This window comes from Eublepharis macularius, chromosome 2, assembly GCF_028583425.1.
Source record: "Eublepharis macularius isolate TG4126 chromosome 2, MPM_Emac_v1.0, whole genome shotgun sequence".
NCBI classification, from domain to species: Eukaryota; Metazoa; Chordata; class Lepidosauria; order Squamata; family Eublepharidae; genus Eublepharis; species Eublepharis macularius.
The window spans coordinates 146,440,015-146,458,957 of NC_072791.1; the positions used below are offsets into that span (position 1 = coordinate 146,440,015).

The window sequence follows — 18,943 nt, forward strand, 5'->3', positions numbered from 1 at the left end:
GTTAGAACTGGGGTTGTGATTAACAAGCTAGGAAGTTTAGAATGACCCATCCCTTCCTGCAATGGCATCATCGTGACAGTGACAATATTTCAGCCGCTTCCCTGTTCCCCTATGTGGGCCAATGGTCATTTTTTATGTGACAGAGAACCAGAATCTCTCTACAGGAGACATCTTACACAAGGACGCTCAAATAAAGGGAGACACAATGTTAGTCAGGAAGCATAGTTTAAAAAGACAAGAGCCAAAGGCTCTGTCAATTTCACTTCTCTACACTAGGGTAATTTTAAAAGACAGCAGCAGCAGAGATCACTCCTGAGAGGGGTTGTTAATTGCATCTTCACCTCCACAAAGGCTTCACTTTCCCTGCAGGGAGGTGAAGATGACATTAACAAACCCTCTCAGGAGCGATCTCCGCCAGCTCTATATTTTTAAACTACCCTCATATATAGAGGTGAAATTGTCTTTTGAAAAGATGTTACCCAGCTAATGTTATATCTCTCTGCACTTGAGCATCCTCGTGTAAGATGTCTCCTGTAGAGAGACTCCCAGTGTGGTAGAGTTATTACCCAAATAGGAGGTCTCCTTAATTGGTTGGGGAAATTAGCATTAAAGGAGACAAGCGAGAGGGGGTAACTAGGAATCTCCACCAATGTTTACAGAGATTATTCCCTTAAAGAACTCTCAAATAAATCAACAGATGTTCATCAGGAAAAGTTTTTTAATTAAAGAAAAATAAGAGGCAAACACAGAAAATCACACACAGCATGCATACAAGGCTAACTAGGAAAAATAGAGAGGAAAGTGGGAGAAAGTAGCTAAGAGGGGTGATAATTACCAGTCTTGAAGAATGAGGGGTCTATGAGAGCAGCAGCAAAATGACTAGCATTTCACAAGGAGAAGGAGAGAGGACTCAGACATATCTGAGGATGCATGTATGGGTCCAGAACACACACACTGAGCACATGGCTGGGAAGCCCAATTATAAAGCAAAACGTATCATGGGGCAAGGTTGACATCTTAGTCCCCAAAACAATAGCTTAATGGCTGTCTCTGAATGTGGACAAAGATGTTGGGAGAGGTTTGAAGTAACTATCTGGGATGGTCTATAGGTAAAAATATTGCTTGATAGCCTGGTAAGTACCAGGCAGGTATGCTGAATAGCCTGATTAGGTAAGTAGGAGAGGAAAGGTGGAGGGAAGTGTTGATGGGATTAGGCAGGGAGTTTTGTCAGAAGCCTTGTTATCTCTGCTGTTCTCAAGGGTGGAGGGCCATCAGTCAGTCATTCCTCCCCCTATGACTCATGGCTTGGTAACTTTCCAGTCTCCAGGCCGGCTGGCATCCGCTCTGCCTGGAGCCAGGCAGCATGTAGTACTTATTGCAAGGGGTTTATGTTATTCCATATCCATAAACTGCCCTTTTAATGTGGGGAGGGGGTCTGACTGCTAACAGAGTTGTCAGAATCTTGGAATAAGGAGTCTAGAGTTCAAATCCACACTCAGTCATGAAATTCATTATATAACTTTGGGAAACTTTTTTAGCCTAACCAAAGGGTTGTGAGGATAAAATGGAGAAACCACAACCCTATCTCTTATGAAGGACAGGATAGAAATGTGACTGTTAAAGCCACCATATGGTAGCTTTTCAGAGGAGAGTTCTGGCATGCTGAGCTGCTCCCATCAATCCTCTCTGACATTTTCCACATTTACAACATGCCCTGACTACTCAATCCATTTTTCAACATCTAAACACAATCCGATCACATTGAAGAATTTGAAAAACTGTTTTCACCATGCTAGAATCCCTTTGAAAACCAGCGCTCACTAGCTACCATGTACCAAATAGTTGTATAATTAGACATTTTTAATATCTACATTGGGCCTGCAAAAGTCATAGTACTGAAGTTGCTGAAATACTGGATTGCTAGAATTTCAAGGGTAGAAAAATCTAAGATTTGTAAAAGTGCAGAAAACACTGCTTGATATGCTATTTCCCTCCATTAAAAAGAGGGGGGGGGGAATTGGATTTTCTTTTTATTAATTGGAGGGTACAAACACCACAAACGTTAGAAGTCACCCTCCAAAATCCCGTGGAGCTTGCACAAAAGTGACAAAGGCAGCCCTCTGGAACAGTTGTGGAGGAGAAGCTGGAGCCAGTTCCAGCAGACCTCTCTGAACACCTGCTTCTCCTCACACTCCACTGCTCTTGCAGTTGTGAAGAAGCAGGTGTGATCAGGGACAAAGGGGAAGGGAAGACTGAATATGCTGGTGTCAGAGGGGCAGAGGGAGGGAAGAAATGCTAAAGCAGGGATCAGAGGGGGGCCAGGGAAAATGGGATCTCTCCAACCACACAAATCCTTTGAGTATACTCTTTCTTCTTTAATTATAATGCTTGCTTTTATAAAAACATATTTCTGAATGTTCAAAGCATTTCTCAAAGAATTCTCCACACAACACTGTATGGCAGGTTAATATTATCATCCCCTGATCAGAGCAATCATAGTTTGCCTGAGGTCAGCTAGAGAGTTCATGGCAGAGCTGAGACTTGAACTGGCTTTGGACTTGGTTCCTGGCTTTGAAATTAGACTCACACCTGCTCTTCTAAGGGTCAAACTAAACAGGATCCTGAGGGATCCATGACTGAATCCTCCCAGCATTTTTAAATGGCTATATCTGCCATGTGAGGGGCCCAGTGGGGCATATAAAAGGATGAGTAGGTTTAATTATTCCCCCATCCCATCATGTCAGTTGAAACTTAGGGCCCCACTCCACTTCTCCACATGTTCTAATTAGCCCTGAAAGAGAAAATCACATCTCTTCCCTGTCTGTTTTTAGAATAATTATGGGGGGGGGGGGTAGTTACAGACCGTGAACAAGGCTTCTTCTCCCTCTACCTGATCCCAATCTGAATTTGGACCTATGTGACTAGTAATAGCACTGGGAGGACCTATCCTTGGTTCTCTTAGCACATCTATTTGTAGCCTGATACAATGCACAGAACTCAAGTATGCTGATCCTAAGTGTTCTGATCCTTTTACACAACCTCATCGTGGTTTCCAGATGGCTGCAGTGTTTGCATTATAAGCCCCAAATACTTCTATGATGTTTCCCCATCAACTGAAAAATTAACCCCACAGTCTTGTGGATCTGCTGTCTCCCTTTCCCTGGAGTGCTTTGCTTGCCTCAGGGATAGCAGACGTCTGTTCAAGAGTCCTTAAAAATAATAGCAGATGAGGGTTCCTTAAGGTCTTTCAGAGACAAGAAAAGATTCAGGGCAAGCTGCCAAGGGGGGTGAGATTTAAAATTGGAAATTGACCTTATTGTGGGAGTCAATACGGACATTTAGTTTCCTTACATACTGTGGATTCCAATCGCCACTAGGCACTTTAACTTTTAGTGTGTCTTAGTTAAACTCAGTGAACAGACAGCATTGAATCAGCATTGATTCAGCATAGAATCAACTCCTCTGCCTCTCTTGTTCCAATCTCTTATCATAAACCACTTGGGGGGATTATAGAGCTAAGCTGAAATAACTAATACCTTTAGCATTGTCTTCATTTATCATAAGCATAATAACATATAGTGTCTGAATCTCTGTACTCAGTAAAGAACAAGTGGTTCTTAAAGTATGTCACCACAGTCTTGAGCAATCATGTGACTAGAAAGCAGGCCTGAACTTGGGCAGGGAAACATTTATGCTCAAGGTCCATTCTTCCCTTGGATTTACTGCCTGGTCTTCTGGGGCAAGTCATTCTCTTATTTGCAACAACTTCATAGGGTGGTTTTGCAGAGGGATACAATCAAGATTGCAATGCCCTTTGTCAATCAGATATACTTTATTATTGATAAATACTTTGGATTTTATTTAAATACTTTTATCGGGCTTTTCTCTCCAATGAGGACCCAAAGCTGCTTACAAAATACAGATTAAATAAACAAATGAAACCAAACAAATAAACAAGAATGCTCCAAATCTTTGGCAGGTGCTGTATCTACCAGCCAAGGTAACTTCAGGGCTTCAGTCTGCAAACCACAGTCTAAGACCCCGGTGCAGGGGAGGGAGCCTTTTGGATCTTGCCCTTCAGCTTAAGCCACTGGCTTGAGTCTCCAGCCACAGCCAGGTTAAATACCTGGAAACAGGAGAAACAAATACAGCACAGATCCTATTCATCCAGTGCTGGCAAGAGGTTTCCCACCTTCTCTGAGCTACTACTCTTGGTTATTACTACTAGTAGTCGCTACTTTTGGCTTTCAGAAACACATTATTTTCACCCTAATTCTAGCTAAATGTATCCAATGCATTTGCCTGTAAGCATACCAGCCATTATAGATAGTTAAATAGAGGTAAGTGAAAAACTATAGCTTACCTCTGGCATAACATGATGACTGATCCCAACTGTTCTAAGAGAGAAACACTACAAAAATAGCTGTCCTAAACACGTTTACTTGAAATTAAGTGCACCGCTAAGAAGAGTTCCCTGGAAGTAAGCCCCACTGAAAAGACCTTAGTAGGACTCTGCGTAGACCTGTTTAGGATTGCTGTCCAAGTCCCTGTGATTTCTGATTTCTCACTGATTTGTTCTATTGCTATTGTGACAGAGGCTGTTTCATGCCACATCAAGAATATCTTAGATCAAGTAGATAGGTCAGGTAGTGATGGTAGTTTCTCCCCATATCAGTGTCCCATTCTCCAGAGGTTGGTAATGCTGGAATAGGGAAGAAGGACATTATTTGCTTAAACTTAATGTTTCCTGTTTACACCGCTTAGAGAATCAGGCCTCTAGCAGTATATTTAGATTTAAATTAAATAAATTACTAACATCAAAACTACAAACTACAAACAGAAAAAGGAAAAAAGAAACAAGGGGGGAGGGAAAAAACAACATAAGAACACAGACTACAACTACAAGTATTGAATTCCCTTCATAATACAATTATTTAAAGTTAAACTTTCTAATATGCTATTAGATCGGTAGATCTTATAAGATATGAACTACAGTCAGGATCAGGTCTTCTTCCCCCCCCCCCCCCCGCGTCTCGGTCTCAGTTCTCTTTGAACAGCTACAATAGCTGCGCTCACTCCCTCCTCCCCACTCCCCCCTTCAGATTCTGGATCTTCTTCTTGCTCAAACTCTTGATGATTAAGCACAAAATCCCTCAGCTGTACTTCCGATATTATCTTGTAGGCTTGGTCTTTATATCTAAACCAGATACCTTCCGGAAATAGCCATTTGTATTTTATATCACGCTTTCTCAGAAGAGCTGCACACCTTTTGTATTTGAATCTTCTTTTCCGAGCTAGAAATGGAACGTCCTTCAATATCTTAACCTTATTGCCAAGAAAGTCCAAGTCCACGTTAGTCGAATTATATAAAATGGTGTCCCGAGTCTTCTTAGATGAAAAGTCAATAATAATCTCGCGAGGCAGCTGACGCTTCATTGCATATTTTGAAGACGTCCGACGGACTTCCAGAATATCGCTTTTTAACTCTTCTTTAGTTGCCTTTGCGAATAACGCCAAAAGTTCCGACACCAAATCCTTTAAATGTTCACTTTCCTCCTCCTTCACATTCTGTAAACGCAGTACCATCTGAGCACAATCCACTTGTAGTCCTATCAGTTGATTCTCCAAAAGTTTTACTTCTTTGTTTGTAGCTCTCATGAGTGTTGCATTTTCACAAGTAGATTTCTCTGCCTCAAGCGCTACATCTTTAGTGGTTTTCACTTCATTTTCAACTGAACCAACCCTTTGCCCAATTTCATTTAGCCTATCAACAAAGGGCTTCATAGCTTCAACGACCGACTGTTTAACCACCTCTTCAAGAGTCTCTCCCTTCCCCTGCAACGCAGCTGAAACCGATTTGCCCACAGCAGGGCTCTGCTTTTTCGTCGCCATCTTGGGGGGGGGGGAATCCGCCAACTAAGTTCCAAAACTCAATGAAGGGGAAGATATCCGAACCTTCAGCTTCAACTCCCACCAATCCTTCGCATACGCTTAAGGTAACAGAAGGGATCCGCTTATTTACAGGTTTTCACCTTAAATCTGCTTGTTGCCGTTCTCCATGGCCCGGCAGCACACGATGTGCTGCGCAAGTCTGCCGGCCTCCATAGGAGCAGACGGGCTATTTACCCCCTGAATCGACTTCAGGGGGCTCTTCCCGCAGCGCTCTGGACCCTGACCCCCTACCTGGGAGTCCTGGGGGTTAACCCTCGCAGGTCAACCACCCAGTCAGGCTGCTCGGCCGCTTCCTCCCGGACCTGCGGAGAGGAGCGTCCGACATGGCTGGGAAAATGAAACCGAATCCAGGCCTCTAGCAGTATATTTAGAATTGACGTAAAAGATGTAATTATGCCCAGGCTCACAATCATTGCTTTGGGGTATTCCAGTATAAATAAAACCTGCATTGTGAGCATATTTCTTAGTTGTTGACGATTTTAACTACCTGTGCTATAGGGTGATGACACTTGTAATGCATTTTTACTAGGCCTGAAATTTACTCTGGAGCAAGTTATGGCATTCTAGAATTTATATCTTTAATTCAAGGACACCAAGAGTCCCTGTGGAACACCACAGGAGGCTATATAGGCTTCTCATATGTAGTCAAAAGAGCTCATTTCCTAACACAACATTTCAGAGGTTGTTGTGAAGGTACGAACTACGTAGAAGCTTGATGATGACACACACAGAGAAAGAGAGAGAGATGGGAAGGCGGTTAACAAAGAGGCTGGAGCAGTGACTGATGACAGTGAGGTAAAGCATTTCTGAGATGAGTGGCTTCACACTCCAGTAATGAGCAGCAGAGAAATAATGTTCTCAGTAGAATACACATTTCCTGTCCCTCAGGCTCACTCTCAGTTACGCCTCTGATTAAACAGACTTTGTGCTAACCATATCCTCTCTCTCTAGTAATTTCCCAAAGCCCATTCCCTTTCGGTTACTTACTTACATGGGAATTTTTTTTCAAGCGCTGTTTATTACCTAAGGACAGCATGTGGTTTGGAAAAGGCCTCAGGTCTTGGAAGAGAAGAATCACAGGCTTTTCTCCCTGTCAGAGTCACTGGCTATATAAAATCAAAAAGAGTCCAGTAGCACCTTTAAGACTAACCAATTTTATTGTAGCATAAGCTTTCGAGAATCAAGTTCTCTTCGTCAGATGCTAACTCCTCTGCATCACTGGCTATATAGGATTAAGTGGATTGTAAAGGAAAATATTCTCTTAGGGTAGCTGAACATAAAGCATTTGTAGGTAATAAACCATGAGAAATAAATTCTCACCTATTATTCTACTTTAGACTGAGGTAGGCATCTGTCTTTCTGTTTCTTGTGCTTGAAAATGTTTATCTGCAGAACATAAACTCTCCTCATGAGAATCTCATGCCGCCTCTTTCAATTTTCTCTTGTCCCACAGCTCTCCCCAGGGTCTGAGGATGATGAGGGACATGATAGCTCCAGCCGGGAGAACCTAGGCCGAATCCAGTTTAGCGTTGGTTACAATTTCCAGGAATCTACTCTGACTGTCAAAATATTGAAAGCTCAGGAGCTGCCAGCCAAGGATTTCAGTGGCACCAGTGATCCCTTTGTCAAAATTTACCTCCTACCAGATAAAAAACATAAGCTAGAGACAAAGGTGAAAAGGAAGAACTTAAATCCACATTGGAATGAGACCTTTCTCTTTGAAGGTAAGATGGTCTAGGTTTAGAACACTGGTTACATAGACCGTAGGTTTGCTGTGGCTTCAGGCAAGTCACTTAATACAACCCCTTTGTGCTTCAGTTTTCTTCCTATCAGCTATGATAATATTCATTGGCAGAAAGCAAGGGCAAGCAGTATTAATGCATGAAAGTGCTACTGTCCTGAATATTTCTAGCCAAACAGGGAAAGATGCCAAATGGGAACAGACCACTGATCCATTGATTTGGTGCCCTTCTACTAACAATTGAGGCCATTTATCATTTCATGGATGTTCAACATATGAGGCTGTTGGAAGTGATTATACCTGGTTGTAACATTCGAAAGCCACTCCAGGCCTGGATCATCCCAGTAATGTGTCACAGTAGTCACCGAGAATGCAGTGCTGATGTGAAGACTCTGCATGATCAGAGTAATTTACATAGATATTCTCAGACACACAGAAATGTTTCTATCATCTTCCTTCATTGGGGGGCTGTAACATGAGAAATATTGTTATTTTATATAAAGGGCCAGGCACAAATTCTAGGAATGAGTATTATGTATTATGAGGTTAGGGTCATTCCCCTCATTCTTTGTATTCATGTAAGTGCATCTGAAAGAAAACTCTGGTAACAAAATGGTACTGTTGGAGGGTTTACTCCTCTGTCCATTAATGAATCAGACATAGTATAACCTGAGGATGTGGGAGCAACTCAAAATACTCCTGTATAGTGTACCACTATAAATGCATCCTAGAGTGTGATTTTTGCAAAGCTGCCCCTAGGAGTATGCCAGGAAATTTAGCCAAGGAGGGCCCCTTACTGGGTGGGAAGGAATATGGGGGCAGCATGTCAAGAAAAAGGTGGAGGGGTGCCCCAAGTCCCTTACATCATCCCAAGGGATTCTGAGGTTTGCTCTCACTTGGCATGGAACCTGGCCAAATCATGGCAATATGCATTGCTTCCAACCCATGCAAAATGAGAACCAAGATACAGATACTGGCTGTTGGTCAGCTGGGACCTTAGGGCATGGATCTCAATACACGCTCATCTCAAATTCTTCTAGCTATAATTGCAATATGTTTATCCCGCCCTTCCTTCAAGGAACTCGGCAACATATATGGTTCCCTTCTCCATTTTATCTTTACAACAATCCTGGGAGGTACACTAAATTGAAAAAGAGAAACTAACCCAAGGCCACCCAGTGAGTGAGGCTTTGAACCCAGATCTCCCAGGCCCACTCTCATACTCTAATCACTGCACCAAACTGGCTCTCTCACAGACTCTCTGTCACATTTCTTTCTGTTTCATGTGAGTGTGTTGTTCACAGTTATGGTACTGTTTTTAATGCATTTTCCATACATGCATGCATCTTTCTTCCCCAAGATACTGTGCATCTCTGCAGCCACCCACACACCACTCACTTTGAAAGAAAGTTCAGAAGGGTTGAAGGTGGACTTTGAAATGGTTCCATGTGGGGAGGAAGCTTTTGAGTTTGTGGAAGGTCATAAACAACCCCTTTCCAAAGAAATGAACAGAAAGGTTTTGAAATGAACAGAAAGCATAGTTTTCACCTATGCTTAAGGTTGCAAGGATAGGGTTATGTCTGAATTTTCAGTTTGCTACCTGTAGAGAAATACTCCTAACAAAAAGGAAAAGAAGGGTGGGATAATGCCAAGGGAACCAGCGTTGCAAGACATTTGCTTGAACTATTTGCAAGCAGGTCATTGCATCTGGAATGGGGTGCCCACTTCCACGTGAAGAAACCAATACAAGGAAGATTCATCAGAAAAATCAGTGCTGACATAAGATGAAATTCAACCCATGACAGACTTTCCACTCTTTTCACTGAGATCACACAAAACCAAAAGGATTCAGATGTATCCTAAATCATTTCTCCATGCAGTTCAGCATCACCATTTGCTCTGTTTTACTTTATCTGCTGTCTTTCCTCCTGTCAAATCAGATCATGCCACTAGTCCATCACATTTAGTGCCCAAACTCAGATGAATGGTCAGTGTCTTATGCTACTAGGGAAAGGCCAAAAGCCTTCACCAGTGATCTAAGCATCATGATGGATAGGGTATGAGAGTCCTTCTTGGCCCTTACAGCAGCTAGCCAGTTCCCTGAAGCATTACATTTGATGGATGAAACTAGATTACTATTCATTCATCAGAAATACCTACAAATATTATTCAAGGCTGCAAGATAACCTAGAAACATGTGGGCCAGGCATGTGTGGCCTAGACCAAGCACTGCCCCTACTTCATTGACAGCTTGAATAAAGCAATATATTATATCCAGTGATGAAAAAAAAATCATCATAGGTAATGGAGTTGCTTTTTCTGAATTCAGGCTTGCAGCAAACATTCATCTATACTGAATGGACTTTCTTTACTGTAGGTAGCTGCCTACAGTTTCTCAGATTTTCATTTTTTCCTTTGCTTTTACAGGTTTCCCTTATGAGAAAGTGGTACAGCGGGTGCTCTATCTCCAGGTCCTGGATTATGATCGATTCAGCCGTAATGATCCCATCGGGGAAGTGTCTATTCCCCTCAATAAGCTGGACTTGACCCAGATGCAGACATTTTGGAAAGAACTAAAGCCCTGCAGTGATGGAAGTGTAAGATACATGCTACTTTTAAACAAAGGGCTGTTCCCCAGGTCATCAAAGACCATCCATGGATGGTGCCTGTGTTAGGACAGTGTTTTCCAACCAGGGTTCTGTGGAACCATGTGGTTCTGCAGGACATCATCAAGGGCTCCACGAGAAATTATGGAATAAATACAAAATTTTAAATACTGTAAAAAATTCCAAATATCCCTCAAAATATTGTGGTTGTTAAGATTATGTAAGCTCTCACGCACACATGCGCACACAGAGGGCACATCTCATTACAAATAAATTTTCTTGACAATAATTTAGCAGTAATTGAATTGTGCTCCCCATTAACTTTTTCTGAACTGTAAACATTTTCATAGGTAGAGGTTCCTCAGACTTCGAAAATTAATCCAGGGGTTCCCCCACTGAAAAAACTTTGGGAAACACTGTGTTAAGGAGGACTGGCCCTGTGACTACAGTACCTTAGTTTAGCCAAAGGATCCCAAGGCTTCTATCACAGCTATCTCTAAGAAAGAAAGAGGACTACTGATATGAACGTCCTGCTTTTTAAAATTACTATTTTGAATGAGAAGAGTTTTCGTCAATGAAAGCCCTGTAATACAGTCCACCCCCATGCAAAAAACATTATGCATGGCCAAGAGTGCTAGGGTGGGGGGCTTAGGGGAAGCAGCCTAACATGCATATACATACTCACGTGATTATCATTTAGGAAAGGGCCATAGCTCAGTGGCTGAGAACAAGTTTTGTATGTGTAACAGCCCAGGTTCAATTTCCAGCATCTTCAGTTGAAGGATCAGGTAGCGGGTGATGAGAAATAGACCCCAGAGAGCCTCTTGCAGTCAAAATAGTGTTGACTAGAGGGGCCAAAATGGACCAATATAGGGATTCAATAGAAAGCAGCTTTAGGTGTGTGTGTATTAATCAGGAACACATTATGTAAATTGACAGCTAACTAGCTTGTATACACACCGACTACTGATGTAAACGGTTAAATGCTCAAGGCACAAAATTCTTTGCTTCCAAAAATGATGATTGCCTGGAGATATAAAAGTAATAACAAATGCTCTTAAGCATTCAGTATATTCTTGAAAAGCTTGCAAATCTTGCCAGTAATAGTGCTGCCTTCCCCCAGAAAAATGCTTTCCTAGTGCATACATATCATGAAGCTGCATTTAAACAACAATTGGATACATCACAGATTGTTGTGTTCGCACCAGCCCCTTGCTCCTCCCACCTCCCTCCCTGCGCGAAACTTGATGCAGAATTTCCCAGTTTCATCATGCCCCCAACAGCAATCCCAAGACAGGTGCTTTAGCAATGAGAACCTGTTTATTTCGCTCAGGCTGGAATTTAAAATCTTTGTTTAATCCCACTTTAGAAGTTTGGTCTGTTGGGAGTTCCAGACCAGAGCTTATTTGCAATTTGTAATGGTGTCTGACCAAGGCTATCCCAATCTTGTCAGATCTCAGAAGCTAAACAGGGTCAGCATTAGATGGGAAACCACCAAGACATTCCAGGGTTGCTACACAGAGGCAGGCAGTGGTAAACCACCTCTGTTCATGTCTTAACTTAAACATCCTATGGGTTTGCCAATTGCCACAAATTGGCTGTGATGTGATGGCACTTTCCACAGCCAATGATGCCTGAATTCAGTTTTTGCTCCCCAGTTGAAATCCAAAATGACAACATGTCCATGTCTCCTCTTTATTTCTGGTCAAGTCTCTGGTCCAATTGTTAGTACTTTTTTACATTGGCCAGTGTCAAGACAAGCCTGATTAAAATCCTAATGTCAACCAATGCTGAACAATCATTTTCCACAGCTGATCACACAGCAGAAGCCTATTTGAAGTGATGTTCTATGTAGAATGAGGGAAGCAGACCAGGCTCTTAATTGTATTAGGATTATTTCAATCCCTACTGCAAACATTGTTTGCATTGCTTGCAATGGGTATTAGAGATGCACAATGTTAAAGTCTCAGGAATTCCTCAATCTCTGTCCCTTTTTTCTCTGCAGGGAAGCCGTGGAGAGCTACTTCTATCCCTTTGCTACAACCCTTCTGCTAACTCTATAGTAGTGAATATTATAAAAGCTCGGAATCTTAAAGCCATGGACATTGGGGGAACATCAGGTATTTGATTTCAGGGCAGCCTTTTCTATAAAATGGCAAGAATTGTGTCTCTCATGTAAGTAAGCCAGGAATGATCCTTCTTAAAGGTCTGGGCATTTATCAGTTTCTGGTAAACTTGGCTGGGATCTATGTATTATCAGAATCCATGCAGTGGCCAGGTCTCTTTCCACATGGATTTCGTTCCACCTTTTACTGTATTTATTTACAAATTTTATCCCCAACTATTTCGCCCTCATCTGGGCCATCAAGCAGCTAACTGATTAAAAACATACATAATAAAAACACACATTCAAAAGCATTAAAAACCAGTATGGTGTTGTGGTTAAGAGCAGTAGGACTCTAATCTGGAGATTCCCCACTCCTCCGCTTGAAGCCAGCTCAGTGGCCTTGGGTCACTCACTTCTTGGAGCTCTCTCGGCTCCACCCACCTCACAGGATGATTGCAGTGAGGATAATAATGATACACTTTGTAAACCGCTCTGAGTGTGGCATTAAGTTGTTCTGAAGGGCAGTAGATAAATTGAATGTGTTATTACAACCCAAACAGAAGCACATTCAAATAATTAAAGCTAAAGCTAAAAATACACATACAAACCCCATAAAAACAATTAAAACATAGAAAGGAGGGATCACCGAGGGAATGCTGGATGAAACAAAATAGTCTTCACCAACTAATGGAAGGCAGCAGCAGAAGAGGACAGACAAGTCTCCCTAGGGTGAGATTCCAGAGTTTCGGTACCACAACCAAGGAGGCCCTTTCCTTGTCACCCACATAATCTCAGGAGGCAAGGACACCTGAAGATGACCACAGCAGTCAGGTAAGTTTGTAAGGGAGTAGGTGATCCTTCATGTATGCCTGTCCTAAGCCATATATGGCTTTAAATATCAACACTAGCATCTTGAATTGTTCCCAGAAACAGATTGTGAGCCAATGTAGATGGGCCAGGTTTCTAGTGTTATGGTTCCTACAACCCTGTCCACCTTAGCTTCCTTATAGAAGCACTGTTTTCAGAGGTATCCAACTGACTTCATCCTCTATTCATCTTCTGGTTTTTCCCATTACTTTGCTGTGATCATTCTCATAGAATCATAGGGTTGGAACAGATCTCCAGAGTAATCTAGTCCAACACCCTGCACAATGCAGGAAAATCACAACTACCTCCCCCCGCCCCATACACCCAGTGACTCTTGCTCGGTGCCCAGAAGATAGCAAAACACTGTCAGGGTCTCTGGCCTGGGACCTGGGGAAAATTGCTACCTGACCCCAAGGTGGCAATTAGCATTACCCTGAGCATGTAAGAAGGGGCCACAATAACTAAGCACTGATGTAACCCATTCTGCCCTCCCTCTCATCATGATCTGCCTAGGTTCATAAGAATCAGCATTGCTGTCAGATGGCCATCTAGCCTCTGCTTAAAAACCTCCAAAGAAGGAGAGCCCACCACCTCTCGAGGAAGCCTGTTCCACTGAGGGACTGCTCTAACTGCCAAGAAGTTCTTCCTAATGCTTAGCCAAAACCTCTTTGATTTAATCTCAACCCGTTGGTTCTGGTCTGATCTTCTGGTGCAATGAAAAACAGCTCTGTGCCATCCTCTATATTACAGCCCTTCAAGTACTTGAAGATGGTTATCATATCACCTCTCAGTCATCTCCTCTCCAGGCTAAACATACCGAGCTCCTTCAACAATTCATCATAAGACTTGGTCTCCAGACCTCTCACCACCTTCATTGCCCTCCTCTGGATTCGCTCCAGCTTGTTTATATCCTTCTTTAGTTGTGGTGCCCAAAACTGAACACAATACTCTAGGTGAGGTCTAACCAGAGCAGAGTAGAGTAGAGTAGATACCATCACTTCACATGATCTGGACACTATACTTCTGTTGATACAACCTAAAATCACATTTGCCTTTTTATCTACCACATCACACTGCTAACGCATGTTCAGTGTATGGTCTATTAAGACCCCTAGATTCTTTTGCACATACAAGTCTCCCCCATCCTATAATTATACATTTGATTTTTCCTACCTAAATGCAGAACTTTACATTTATCCCTGTTGAAATTCATTTTATTTGTTTTAGCCCAGTTTTCTAGCCTGTCAAGATCATCATATATTCTGACTGTCCTCTACCATATTTGCTACCCCTCCCAATTTAGTATCATCTGGAAAGTTAATAAGCATTCCTTCTATTTACATATCTGATTTCATACTAACTTTGGGGAAATATCAGGTAAAAGTGCCTTTGGACACCAATTGGATAGAAAGGAGTGAATTTTTGCAGGTCCCATCCACAATGATACAATTTTCCTTGTCTTGGCCTCCATGGCTGTCATTTCCTAAGGATTTTTCTGGTTTTGAAAATCAATAATTGAGGCTCAAACTATACATTACATCTTACATGTCACAACACAAATGCCCATCTTGATTCACTGTCACACAGAAGAATAAAGTGTCTTAACAGTGCTCTGTTCTGCCCTGCAGTGCTACAGAGGAGGAGAAGCTCCCAGCTTCCCTCCCATACCATTTTCTCCAGTGGAAATGGCTGCAGGGGGAAGCCTGTTTGCCCTTTTCTTTGGGACACACTGGACCATGAGATTAATCTGGTATAAGCCTCCCCATTTTCCCATAAGGAAGGCAACAGCTTCATTTTTCTGTGTAAACAAAACTGAATCTCATTGTACTTTCTAAAATCATGTAAATCCTCATCAGTGTAAAGGGACTTCTCGGTGGCTGAAGGGTTAGTGTTTATTGCTTATTATGCTGTTTTTAGTGTTGATTCTCACTGTATTGTGGTATGCTTTTACTTTTACAGTTAGCCATTTTGCGGGTGTATCAGGCTGAAAAATGTAAGATAAAAATCAATCAGTCAATCATTCACTCAGGCAATTGAATTCTCTATAGTTAGCAGGTCTGATAGTGCTGCATAATGAAACTGTATTAATCTTTGGCACTCTCGGCCCTCCCATAGTTATTCGTTTCCTCTTTTTCCTTCGTCAGACCCCTACGTGAAGGTGTGGCTGATGTACAAAGACAAGAGGGTGGAGAAGAAGAAGACAGTTGTGATGAAACGGTGCCTGAACCCTGTCTTCAATGAGTCCTTCACCTTTGACATCCCCACAGAGAAACTGAGGGAGACAACCATTATCATCACTGTCATGGATAAGGACAAGCTCAGCCGGAATGATGTCATTGGAAAGGTGAGTTGTCCCAAGCCAAGGAGCATACAAGATATTGTCCAAGCCCTTTGCAACAGAGATTAAATTGGTCAAGGAAGCAGGTCAATGAGCAGAAGGTAAGTGAACTCTGTTAGCAGAGAGCAAAGGGACTGGATGAATTCAGGACAGAGCAGGGGAAGGAAGTTATCAGGTTTTTATACAGCCAAGTATGTAAATAAATATTTGCTGTCCCACTTCAGCTGTGGCATTCAAAGAGGCTTACAGATAGTCACAATTACGGTAGCTGGAATTGCCCCAAGCAATTGTCAAAAGCAAACATCTGACCTACAGCAGAATAAAAACACGTGAACACAAGAAAATTATTGTAGTCAGCATTAAAAAACAACGTTATTTGATCCCAGGATTTGATCCCAAGATGAAAAGGTCAAGGAATTACTGATCAGTGGGGGCATCCTGATTAGAGCTGGGGCCTCAAGGGGGATTGTGCGGCTGTTTGCCCAGGCAGGCTCTTCCTGAATCCAGACCCAGCTGGGGAAGGAGTACAACCAGTGGCAGGGATCGTGCTTCTACTCCTTCAATACTGTCCTTACAGGAAGCCAATATTGCCTCATTCTGTAAGATATTGTGAGGAACCTGTCAGGAAATACTGTACTTTTTCATGGGGATCTAACATATTCTCATACCATTTTGTAAAGATCAGCACACAGCGTGAGGGAAATAAACATGTTTATTTGTGAGTTTAATGTTCTTCTTTGTTTAACAATACCTATGATGCCCTGTTAGCAATACTGTTAATTGGATACCAGCAAAAAATACATGACACTGTACAGAGTGACATTTGCCAAAGGAAAGGATAAGAGAGTCCAGGGATGTATTTAAATAATTTTAATAGTAATAAAAGAGAGAAAGCAGCCAGGGCAGCCAGGGCTGAATGCGAGCAAATGCAGGAGCACATATTGAGGCTTTATTTCATTTGGGGAGTGAGGATTAAGAGGTTACAGTAAAGATCTTGCAAAAAAAGATGATTTTTTAGAAGGAATTTTAAGAAAGCAAGAGTTGGCACTACACTGGATTCTGCGAGGGAGTTTCAGAGCAGAAAACAGGAGACTTTCTAGTTGCTGAGGGTAGTCCAGTTGGAAAAGAGAGGCCTCTTGTTTCTTTGAAGTTTCAACCCCCTTGTAAATGCTGGCAATTTCATACCCGCCTAGAATATTCAGAGCCAGAGGCAATTTCAGAAAGTCTTTGTAGCATTTTTTTTCTCTCTGAAAACTACATATTACGTGCAAGTGCATATAACAAAGCCCAAATTATTTTTCAAAGAAAGTCAAATCGCTGCAATTTTGCAAGTAGGAGTGGCAGGGGAAAGAGATGCTTCACCCGTTTCTGGTGGCATTCCCCCCTCCCCCCACATTAGCACAAGTTGCTTTCCCCCCTCCCCATGACATCTAGACCTCCACAAGGTGAAAAGCAGTTTGGGCAGGGGTGGTTTTGAGCAGACTATTCAGCAGGGAATGAGTTAAGCACCTCCTTTCTCACTCCCACATTGCTCAAAATTGCAGCCTCATGAGGTGGGTTTTCATTTTTTTAGAGAAAGGTCATATTTACATAGAAGACATAATTTATTCCTAAGGAAGATGAAATAGGATGTTTGTCCAACTTGCTTTGTTGCTTTCACTTTTGGGAAGTAGAATGTGAATCACTCATTGGTCTTTTAAAGGGCAAATCAAGTCTCGTGAGTGGCATTACCAACATTTTTATTATGGCTTCTTTTATTTTATTTTATTTTATAAGAGAGGCCAAAAAGGCAGGAAAACAACAAATGTAATGGAGCTCCTATATCTTGAATAGTTAATAGATATTGTGGCCATTCCCTGACCTGGATAAGCCAAGCTAGCTAAATCCTGTTACCTCTTAAAGCTAAGCAGGGTCAGCCCTGGTTAATACTTGGTGGGAGATCACCAAGGAAGTCAAGGGTTGCTACACAGAGGCAGACAATGGCAAACCTCCTCTGCACATCTCTTGCTTTGAAAATCTTATGGGATTACCATAAATAAGCTGCAACTTGATGGTACTTTACGCATACAAATTGTGGCCACTGTAGCTAGTTATGTTAAAAAGCTGCATCTATCAACATTTCCTCTTCTTCATCACACTTAAAGGTGGAGGAGACATATCCTTGAACTTGGCCATGCTGTACAGAGGGAAAAGATAGATATTTGGGATTAAAAACATTAAAGTGGGTCCAGTGTTGCAAGTTGTTTGCTTGTTTATCTTGCTTCCCAGGATAATTACATAATCCTGTTAAAAACAAGATTCAATAAAATACAAACAAAATCCCAATACAATAAAAATAAAGTGCCTCCAGTAACATTACATGAGCTTACCAACTACATACTAAAATACTGCTTAACCCCACACACTATACCCTCTTGATGAATTCAAGAGAAGCCTTGTTGAATCAGTACAACCTTCAGGGCCTTTTGGAAGGCTGGAGAGAAAGTGCTTTGCACTCTGCCTCCAGGAGTCCACTTTACAAAACTGGAACAATAAACAAAAAACCAAAGGAACAAGCAATTGAAGTGCAGACCTCTTGCAGCAGAAGCACAACAAGCGAGATTGAATGCCCCTGAAGCACAAAGTCATCTAAGCTGAGGTAGGCCTTCAGATATGTGGGTCATATGGGGCTTTCAAAGTAAGAACTAGCACCCTGAAATGAACTTGGACATCTAAGCAACCAGATTTTTTTTTAAAAAAAAGAATGATAATAAATATATACAAGCTGATCCCAGTCAAACCAAGAGTGACCACATTTGCAGTAACTGAAGTTTCAAGTTGTCTTTGAGGACAGCTCGTGTAAAGTTCATTAAAGAATAACCAATCTAGAGGTGACAGAAGCATAGATCAAAGCAGTCAGATCAAGGAAAGATAACTTATCAACTAAGAATCTGTCTACAGGAGACCTCTTACACAAGAGCGCTCAAGGGAAGGGAGATGCAATGTTATCCGGGAAGCCAAGTTTTAAAAGACAGATCGGAAAGCTCTGGCAATTTCCCCTCTTTACAGAGCCAGCAAAGATCACTCCTCTGGGGAGGGGTGTGTATTTATTTCCTCTTCACCTCCCAGTAGGGAAGGTGAAACTCACAGAGCCTTGGGGAGGCAAAGAGAAAATAAATAAATCCTCTGAAGAGGGATCTCTGCAGGCTCTAGAGTGGTGAAACAGAGCAACTACTCTTCCCAGCTAACATTGCGTCTCCCTTCACTTGAGTGTCCTCATGTAAGAGGTCTCGTGTAGAGAGTGAAGATGGGGAAAGGCTCACTTCACAGCTGTGCCAACCTTTCTCTCCATT

General features: G+C 42.1%; 1 protein-coding gene across 1 annotated transcript in view; it reads left to right on the top strand.

Annotated features, from left to right (window-relative positions):
- SYT7 (synaptotagmin 7) overlaps positions 1 to 18,943 on the top strand; it is a 285,478-nt gene that overhangs the window by 250,102 nt on the left and 16,433 nt on the right. Inside the window, exons 5-8 of the mRNA XM_054971645.1 lie at positions 7,406 to 7,676; positions 10,121 to 10,290; positions 12,305 to 12,419; positions 15,418 to 15,617. Coding sequence (XP_054827620.1) covers positions 7,406 to 7,676; positions 10,121 to 10,290; positions 12,305 to 12,419; positions 15,418 to 15,617 — 756 coding nt within the window. The remainder of the gene's footprint in view (positions 1 to 7,405; positions 7,677 to 10,120; positions 10,291 to 12,304; positions 12,420 to 15,417; positions 15,618 to 18,943) is intronic.